The 10582-nt window shown below is 28.9% G+C and overlaps 2 protein-coding genes across 7 annotated transcripts in view; both read left to right on the top strand.

Annotated features, from left to right (window-relative positions):
- Window positions 1-2082, top strand: part of LOC102672059 (probable cytochrome P450 6a13) — a 3006-nt gene extending 924 nt beyond the window's left edge. Inside the window, 5 exon segments of the mRNA XM_031509762.1 lie at window positions 1-491; window positions 888-1030; window positions 1032-1110; window positions 1453-1704; window positions 1795-2082. The exon segment at window positions 1-491 is cut by the window's left edge and continues 5 nt beyond it. Coding sequence (XP_031365622.1) covers window positions 1-491; window positions 888-1030; window positions 1032-1110; window positions 1453-1704; window positions 1795-1964 — 1135 coding nt within the window. The 3' untranslated portion in view covers window positions 1965-2082.
- Window positions 2083-2909: 827 nt separating this feature from the next.
- LOC102671846 (potassium voltage-gated channel protein Shaw-like) overlaps window positions 2910-10582 on the top strand; it is a 14047-nt gene continuing 6374 nt past the window's right edge. For all 6 annotated transcript variants that reach the window (XM_031509753.1, XM_006614221.2, XM_006614222.2 and 3 more), the window contains exons 1-3: window positions 2910-3240; window positions 4377-4753; window positions 8353-8775. In XM_031509753.1, coding sequence (XP_031365613.1) covers window positions 3024-3240; window positions 4377-4753; window positions 8353-8775 — 1017 coding nt within the window. In that variant the 5' untranslated portion in view covers window positions 2910-3023. The remainder of the gene's footprint in view (window positions 3241-4376; window positions 4754-8352; window positions 8776-10582) is intronic.

The following is a 10582-nucleotide window of genomic DNA, read 5'->3' as shown; positions in this document are numbered from 1 at the left end:
AGAGGCAGAAAGATGGCGACCGTTAAGAATTCATCTTACACCAGTATTTACTGCCAATAAACTTAGAGGAATGTTTTCCTTGATTCTTGAGAGTTCTATGCATCTCGTAAGTTATGTGGATAGCTTAGTAAAAAAAGGAGAACCTATCAATGTACGAGAAGTTGCTGCCAGATATACCACAGATGTCGTTGGAAGCTGTGGTTTTGGCGTAGACATGAACTCATTGTCAGAAAAAGAGAGCGAATTTCGACGGGTTGGAAAATCTGTTTTCGCTACAAATTACGCAAGAATAATAAAACATAGAATCAGAGAATTTATGCCGCGACTGTACAATTATATTCTTTATTTATGGCCGACAGACGAAATGGCGGAAAAAATTATAAAACTAACGAGAGAAACACTGGAATACAGAGAGAAGAACAATCTCTTTAGGCCCGATTTTATGAATATACTTTTAGATCTTAAGAAACATCCAGAAAAGATTGGCCTTGGTTAGTTACTATAGATTTATCACATAGAAAAAAAGTTTATAAAAGAAATTCATAATTCTAGTATCTTTTTTTTAATACTTATTCTTCTTTTTATTTCAAGTTTATTTATTGCTTGTTTAAATAAAAAAAAGGGGGAGGGGGAAAATGAAGTTATCAATTGACTTTGTTTTACAGAGTTATTTAAATATTTTATTTTTAACGATAATTGCTTAAAATTGAGTCGTATCGCATGTACTTAATTATTACTAAAGTAAATCTTAATAATTTTAAATGGAAAAACTTTTTTCTGAAAGAAAAGATATTAGTCTTTGTGTGTTTATAATAATATTTATAATTATTCTGTATTCAAAAATTAATATATTATCTATTTCTCTACTTCTTTTTATCTTATTTTAGAAGTAACAAATGAATTTTTGGCGGCACAAGCATTTATTTTCTTTGTTGCCGGTTTCGAAACTTCATCATCAACGATTAGCAATGCTCTTTATGAATTAGCTTTGAATCCTGATATTCAGGACAAGTTACGAAAAGAAATCAAGNNAATTCGCAGCAAAAAATGACGGAGAATGGAGATACGAAACCATAAAGGAAATGGAATATTTGGGAAAAGTTTTTCAAGGTGAATACTATTGAACAGTTTTTTTAAATTTTTGTAATTTCTAACTTTCAAATCAAGATTTAAATTTCGTTTGTTTACGTGCATAATTATTTTTATTTATATTTCACTTTATAGCAAGTATTAATATTCGCGAGAATATTGAAGAATTTGAAATGTCAATCCTAGAAATGATAGTTGATATATTTAATATTCTTCATTTTACTAAATTAATTTTCACTCGTTTTGCTCATTAAAATCTTCAAAAGTATTAATGTCCCATTAATACTTTGAATAACATATTAATACTTTGAATAATTATCCATAATTTTACGTTCCCTTTTATATTTCTTTTTATATTTACAGAAACTCTAAGAAAATATCCATCTTTGCCATTTTTGAATAGAGAATTAATTGACGATTATACTTTTGAAAATAATAAAGTGACAATTCCGAAAGGATTAAAAATATGGATACCCACTTACGCCATTCATAACGACCCAGACATTTATCCAGATCCAGAAAAATTTGATCCTGAAAGATTTTCAGAGGATAAGATAAAACAAAGACATCCTATGCATTTTTTACCTTTTGGACACGGACCGAGAAATTGCATTGGTAGACATGTGCAACAAAAATTTGAAATCAAAGATAATATAATAGAAAAATAATGATAATAATATGGTATTAATTAGAATTTTGTTCCAGGTGCACGATTTGCCGTATATCAAACAAAAATTGGATTAATAAATATTCTTCGTAATTTCAAGCTTGATCTTTGTGATAAAACATTAATTCCTTATAAACTTCATCCACGTGGGTTACTTTTAATTCCTTTTACGGATTTATATTTGAAAATAACTAGATTGACGAACTAATGTTTTCTCTTTTTAATTTAAATTTTATTATTATTTAGTATAAAGCGTATTAACAATAAGAATTTGTAGTAGTAAAGATAGTATATTCATCAATGTAAATAAAATTTATGTAAAACATGTAATATAATAATTATATTGCGGTTTATTAACCGTTTGTTTAAAATGTTATTTATTTTCATTTTTGAGATTATTTTTTCTCTAAAATTTCCATATTATCCATATTATCGTTATCATTTCTCAAAAATAGTAATGAAATGTTGTTTAATATAAATTTTTTAACTATAAAAATTATTATCTATTATCATTATTTCTTATTGAAAATTAAGGTTTTATTTTTTGTACTATAATTAAAAATATATATATTTAGTTTATATAAATAAGTTCTAAAAATCAAATAGAAATCGTGGAATTAACGTTATTTTATTATATCTTTACACGATAAAACAAAAAAAAAGTTAAAAATTATGTATGAGTATTTAGTGAAATATTTTAAGAAAAAATAGCGCTGAATTTTTATATGAATATACTATTTATTCCTCTATTTATTTTCTTTGTCTTGTATTTCATTCAAAATTCGAGATTCTGATATATCTCAATCTTTGTAATGTAAAAAATATGAAATTCATATTTCATTTTTATCTATGTTAAATATCGTAATGTAAATATAATATAAAATATCTCGATATTCTAACATTTCAATGCAAAAGATTACTTAGAAATAGAGAATTTAAATTGTAGTATTGATTCAACAAGAACCAACAGAAATAGAGACGAATTTCAAAACCTAAATATCAAAAAATCTTCTATCGAAGAATCATTTGTGAAATCCTTCGCTGCTTCCAATATTTTAAAACTTCAATTATCTGTTTCGTAATAATTTATACGTATTATAAATATAAATCAATATTGAGAGTGATATCTTAATAATAATGGAGATAGTGAATAAAAAAGTGCCTTGAATTTTAAGTATATTCTATACTTCTTCTACCATAGTTAAAACAATATTTTACAATGCCATGAAATGTGCACATTAACATTTAATCTTCACATGAATGAAGAATGAACGACTCTTTGATAGGAAAGCAAATATTTTCCATCTCGTATCCGGAATGGATCGATTTCGTCGCTTCGCGATTCGATGGTAACACGACGTTCGCGGTTGGCCACATAAATAAACAGAGTCGAATTTATAGAACTCGTGCTGTTCGGTTATTCCTCTCCGAATTCTTCGACCGTGGAGAATCGTCAATATTCTCTCCATCGGTATCGTGTCGAGGTGCGAAGTGAATATATATTTTTCTTTTAATTTCGATTAAATTATTTCTCGAGTGTATTATAAAATTTTACTTACGCTTACTAAAACAACAATGTGATCGAGAAATGAAATTATTATATACATATAATAAATAAATTATATGTAAAGATTATTATTTTATATCTTATTGATTAAATTTTGTGGAAATATAATTCTAACATTCGTATTAGTGCCTGATGATGAAAATGTGATTTTTATCGATGAAATGTGGTTGTGTAACAAGGATTTTGTTAAAATATAATAATATTAGAGTAATATTGTTTTAAACTTATCTATATCCGTTTTTCTACAAGTGTATGTATGAATTATTTACAAAATTTGAATTTTAAATATTATTATTTGGTATAATATTAAAATAAAATGAGTATTTCTTAAAATTAATCAGGATAATATTTTCATAAAATATTTGAGCAAATAGCAAGAAATGTAAATTCCAAAAATAAAAATACCTTCCGAAATATATTATATAAATATCCTACATTCTTTGTGTCGCGTGTGTATATATATATTTTATTACGTAGAAAGTAGATTAAATTTTTGGAAAAAATTTGGGAAAAGAAAACGATTTTAATCTTATTATTATTATTTAATTAATCGAATAAGTTTAATCAATAAAGTAATCAATAATCAATAAAGAATTTTTCAAAGAAGAATTTATTTCTTTAAAAAATATTATTCCTCGAAAAAAATAAAGATTTCTTCGAACCAGGAAATACAAATTAAACCTATTAAATATAACGTTTAAATTGCACAATCGACGATGATGCATATTTCCTCGTGAAATAATTCTTATTTTTAACCTATTCACCAATCGATTTTCCCAAGAGATTTATAATACTAATCTCGTTCTTTTTTCACATGAATTACAATAAAGAATTAATCCAATCTGGCAAGAGATATTTTTATTTAAAAAGATTCTAAACTGACCAAGTTTCGAAGAAACATTTTCCAAAATTTTTAATGACAATTTTGAACACAATCGTTTAATCGTTTCAATAAATAGTTTAAAACATTATTGATGAAAAAAAGTTAAACAAATTATATTACGAGAAAATAATTTGCACGTATCGTTCCATTAAAATCATTTTATTTCACAGCTGTTACCATTGAAGCGAGCTGGGATCCGTTATCATTCGAGCATTTTCTCGTACCATGCGTTCCACGAGAATCGGGAAGGATGAGGAAACTGGATGACGGCAGATGGAACGACCGTGTGATCTTGAACGTTGGCGGTGTACGGCACGAGACTTACAAATCCACATTGAGGAAAATACCAGCGACCAGGCTGTCGCGTTTAACCGAGGCATTGGTCAATTACGACCCTGTTTTGAACGAGTACTTTTACGACCGGCATCCGGGCGTCTTCGCCCAAGTATTGAATTACTATCGTACGGGAAAACTTCATTACCCAACAGACGTCTGCGGGCCACTTTTCGAGGAGGAACTCGACTTCTGGGGTCTGGACTCTAATCAGGTTTGCAATTACCTTTTATCTCAACCGTGAAACGATTCTGCTTTGTGGAAATCTGTAGTTACGTAGATACACTTGTATCGAAGAGGTGGAAAAAAAAAAGAAGAGAAAATATGAAGGAATCTATACATAAAAAAAATCTTTTGATACAGTGATGGGTAAAATAATAATTGGAAATAATTGTAATGAGAAACGGCTGAAATTACTTAAGTAACTTTATTCGAAATTTTCAATTATTATGATACTTAAAGATCGAAAATATGTATAAATATTTCGAGAAAGTCGAAATTTTGAATTTGATACGAGTAAATATTATTCAAGCATTATAAATAATTATTTAAAGTAATTTTATTCGAAATTTTCAATTATTATCGTGGTACTTAAAAATTGAAAATATGTATAAATATTTCGAGAAAGTCGAAATTTTGAATTTGATACGAGTAAATATTATTCAAGCATTATAAATAATTATTTAAAGTAATTTTATTCGAAATTTTCAATTATTATCGTGGTACTTAAAAATTGAAAATATGTATAAATATTTCGAGAAAGTCGAAATTTTGAATTTGATACGAGTAAATATTATTCAAGCATTATAAATAATTACTTAAAGTAACTTTATTCAAAATTTTCAACTACTATCATGGTACTTAAAATATGTAAATATTTCGAGAAAGTCAAAATTTTGAATTTGATTATTCGATATTTAAGATATTAATTTATAAAATATCTTTGGAAAATTACGATTTTGAAGACGGAGATAAATATAAGAAACGAGATAGAGATTCGTTTGTGAAAGTAATTGATAAAGTTTGCATTGGATGAAGAAAGATAAAAATAGAGCGAGACTAAGAGGTATGACGAAGACAGAGCGGTTGTTGCTCTTTCTTCTCGATTTTATATTCTGCACGTGCAGAATCAGCTCTACGCATCTATTTTTATATGAAATTCTTTCGTACATTGGAACATATAATAATTCTGTTCTCAAAAACAATAGAAGAAGAAGAAGAAGAAAAAGAAGAAAATGGTTGTTATTAGCGCATCAGACGATTTGATCGATGAAAGAGATTTGATATTTATTGGACAATTGGCAGCAGCTTAAATATATAGTGAATCTGAATGGAAAATCAAAGACAAGAATAGATGTTTGTGTAATACGAGCTGTCGTAGGGCAAACATTTCCGATCTGTTAGCTCGATGGCGGTTCCATGGTTTCTGCATTTTGAACGAGACATTTTCAAAGTGGTAACAAAGCATACATTTGTATTCGTGGCTATGTATCCAGGAAATGGACAGGTAATCAATGTTATGCCGAATATATCGGTTATGAAATAATACTGCTTTTCGAGTTTGATGAACGATCGATTAATTCAATTTCCAATTAATAAATTTGTTGATTGAAATTTTTACCTGTATATATATAATACCAGCATCCCTTTTTCAATTTTTTTCTCCGATAATTTTATAATAAATATAAAATTCGATTGTTTAAATGATAATTACGGTTAATTCAAATTCTTAATTTTTATCGAATATGTTTTAATTTTTTTGAAATTAAATTTATTTTTCCTTCGTTCGTAATACTGCTTTTCGAGTTTGATGAATGATTAATTCAATTTCCAATTAATAAATTTGTTGATTGAAATTTTTATTTATATGTATAATAACAGGATTCCTTTTTCAATTTCTTCCTGCTATAATTTTATAATAAACATAAAGTTCGATTGTTTAAATGATAATTATGGTTAATTCAAATTCTTAATTTTTATCGAATATGTTTTAATTTTTTTAAAATTAAATTTATTTTTCCTTCGTTCGTAATATTGCTTTTCGGGTTTGATGAATGATTAATTCAATTTCCAATTAATAAATTTGTTTATTGAAATATTTTTATCTATATGTATAATAACAGGATTCCTTTTTCTTACTATAATTTTATAATAAACATAAAGTTCGATTGTTTAAATGATAATTACGGTTAATTAAAATTCTTAATTTTTATCGAATATGTTTTAATTTTTTTAAAATTAAATTTATTTTTCCTTATTTCGTTGTTCAATATGCTTTTACGATGATCACACTGCACGCGTGCAAACATCGATCCAACATTCTCATTACAAAAGGGATATAATTTTATGAGAACATAAATGACAAAACATTGTCCAAAGTTGAATAATTTGCATAAATTGTAATTAGATATGGAAATAAATTTATTCCGTTTAATATTCATTTATGTCGCGAATAACGCATTAATTAAATTAAATCGATGGCTTTTGTAGAACGATGATGAGTTATCCCCCGTTTATCTTTAGTTTAGTACACGCGAAACTTTATCAACGTTCTGATTATATTCTATTAAATATTTCTCCAACACCGTATCCACGTTATTTATGTATCTCGCGTAATCGAACAATTCTTGGAAAATATCGAATTTTTGAAAATAATTGGAATAATTCCAAAATATTATTCGATAAATCGAGTTATTTCGTATACTTACTGATTTCTGATATTTTCATCATCAAAAATTTCATTAAGAACTTTATCATGCCGTGTACAGATGATCCTAATTTTAACAAATAATTTTTGCCATCTTTCTTAATATTTTTTCAAAATTTTATATTATATAAATTTTAATATTTTCTTTCAAAAGTTGGACAAAAAAGAATAACTTTTAACTTATTGCACGAACAAAAGAGTTTCTTTTATTTTTCTTCGAAACGGTTCATTGTTCACGAAATTTACTCGCGCGAATGATTTATTTTCTTTATGCATCCTCTTTCCCCAAATATTTCATCTTATTACGTTCCATCTCTACTCGAAGAGGCACTCTTCAGCAGTACTCGAAAAATATCGATAATTTTTCAATCGAAACAAACGAAATAATTTTATTCCGTTTTTCTTTAAATTCCTCGAATCATATAAATTAATCAATCAAACGTTCTCAAACGAGAAAAAGAGCGTTTGAAAAGAAAAAAAGAGAGATACAAATAATAAATGTGGAGCAAAGAAAATGAACGAGAACTGCGTTTTTCACTTACCCGTTTGCGTTTCGTTGCTTAATTAATGACGCAATCAATATCAATTAACCGTCTTCGTCCAAATCCTCTTTTTTCCCCACAAGCCTCAAGAGAATTAAGGCAACGTTAATAAATGATAATAATTCTATAAAAACCAAAAAAAAAAAAAACAAAAATTGAAAATTGCTGATACTTAAACAATATTTTGCGAAATAAACAAAAGAGGGGAAAGAAAATTTTTATTTTATATTTTAATTTACTTATTTAATTTACTTACTTTCCTCTCTCCTGGAAATGGACTTGTGTTCGTTAAAATTAACCTGTATTTCACCTCTCTCTTCGATATACTAGCTACTAAAGTAAAGTTTTATTAATTCACAATTATTACACAAATATTCACAAATATTCGCAAATATTACACAAATATTATTATTCGCAAATATTCGATGTTGCCCACGATCATCATCCATATTCCTGCCACATTGCCAGAGTATCCATCATCCATATTGCAGCACAAATGCTAGAGAGTTTCTCTATTAATTTCGAGTATAAACTCGGGGATGAGATCGTGATTCCGGGTTACAGGTGGAGCCATGCTGTTGGAGCACGTACAGCAGACACAGGGACACTCAAGCGACTTTGGCGATCCTCGACAAATTGGACGTGGAGGGTGAGAGGCTGAGCGACGAGCAGATCGCGCGACTTTTCGGTTTCGACGAGGAGAACGGCGAGGGGGCAAGGTTGACGGGATGGCAGAGGTTGAGGGCACGGATGTGGGCACTGTTCGACGAGCCGTACTCGTCCTTCGCTGCCAAGTGCGTAGCGTGCGTCTCGATACTTTTCATCTGCCTCTCGGTGCTATGCTTTTGTCTCAAGAGTCACACGAAACAATCGAGGGACGACGAAGACGAAGATGAAGACGACGATCCTAGTACTTATCCCCTGCTCTTTTACGCGGAGCACGCGTGCAACGCGTGGTTCACCCTCGAAATCACCCTTCGATGCTTGGTACGTTGCTCTACGATTGGTTTAATCAATTTTAAATATATTTCGAATATGTGAAAATGATGGAATAATTTTTTGAGACGATAATTCGATCGAGTGGGTTATTCAATTGAACGAACTTTTGACAGTTGGTGGGTGGATCGAGAGAATGGAACGATTTTATGCGAGTTTTTTTTACATGTCTTTAAGGAAGAGTGACACGACGAAGCAAGCTTACGGTATAATTATGATCTTTTTAGAGCTAGTGACGGGGGCAAAAGTGATTCGCCAACAATGTTAGGTTGAGACAAAGAGTTTTTGCGTATAGTTATGACAGTGAACAAATTTATACGTTTCAGTTTAACAAGTTAATTTTAGGATTGGGTTACTAAACAGAGATAAATTAGTGGACGGCCTGTGATGGCTTGTTATTTGATAAAACAGTTTGAATAAGTATGGAGGAAATATTTATAATGGTTGGAAAAAGTATTTGGCATATATTCTGTTAGCTCTTCAATTTCGTTTCTAGATATGTAGTAATAAAATCAATTTATTATAAAGGTCATTGTTATTATGAGTTCTATTGTAAGACGATCAGAAGTAAAGTTATGCAAATGAAGGTTTACGTTTATCTTTAAATTCACGATGTTCTAAAGTTCAGGATTACAAGGAAGATTTCTAAATTCAAATAGTTTTAAAGATTAAAAAGATTACTAAAGGTTCTGAAGGTTCAAAAAGTTCAAAAAGTTCTGAAAGTTCTAAAGATTCAAAAGGTTGGAAAGATTCTAACAGTTCAGGAGTTCAGAAAGTTCCAAAAATTCAAAAGATTTGAAATGTTCTGAAAGTTCCAAAGGTTCAAAAGGTTGGAAATGTTCTGAAAGTTCCAAAAGGTTCAAAAAGTTTAAAATATTCTGAAAGTTCCAAAGGATCAAAAGATTTGAAATGTTCTAAAAATGCCAAAGATTCAAAAAGTTTGAAATATTCTAAAAGTTCCAAAAATTCAAAAGATTGGAAAGGTTTTGACAGTTCAGGAGTTCAAAAAGCTCCAAATGTTGAAAAGATTCGAAAAGTTCTGAAAATTCCAAAGGTTCAAAAGATTTGAAATGTTCTAAAAATTCCAAAGATTCAAAAAGTTTAAAATATTCTGAAAATTCCAAAAATTCAAAAGATTGGAAAGGTTTTGATAGTTCAGGAGTTTAAAAAGCTCCAAATATTGAAAAGATTCGACAAGTTTTGAAAGTTCCAAAGGTTCAAAAGATTTGAAATGTTCTGAAAATTCCAAAAATTCAAAAAGTTTGAAATATTCTGAAAGTTCCAAAAGTTCAAAAGATTGGAAAGGTTCTGACAATTCAGGAGTTCAAAAAATTCCAAAGATTGAAAAGGTTCGAAAAATTCTGACAGTTCAAGAGTTCAGAAAGTTCCAAAAATACAAAAGATTTGAAATGTTCTGAAAATTTCAAAAGTTCAAAAGATTTGAAAAAGTTTCTAAAGTTCAAAAAATTCTTCAAAAAGATTCATATTCTGAGATTGCAAATCTTTGGTGGGCTACACAAGCGATGTATACTGTGGATCTGTACTATGAATCAACCCCTTGATTAAGCGACAATCTAAGAAAAATTCCAAGAACGAGACTGAAAAGGCTATACCATCCATAAAATCCACTGTTTCCCAGGAATCTGATGTTTGCAATAATTCTTTTTAGATAGGATGATGCTGATTGCCGTTTGAGACTAGCATGGCTCAAGAATATCGTCTCAAGTCTCAAAACCAATCCAATCACGCCGAATTGCTCCTAAATATACAAATTCTTCTTTCAAAAACGACATTGTCC

This window comes from Apis dorsata, unplaced genomic scaffold (assembly GCF_000469605.1).
Source record: "Apis dorsata unplaced genomic scaffold, Apis dorsata 1.3 scaffold_172, whole genome shotgun sequence".
NCBI classification, from domain to species: domain Eukaryota; kingdom Metazoa; phylum Arthropoda; class Insecta; order Hymenoptera; family Apidae; genus Apis; species Apis dorsata.
This window is presented reverse-complemented; position numbering and strand designations above follow the sequence as displayed.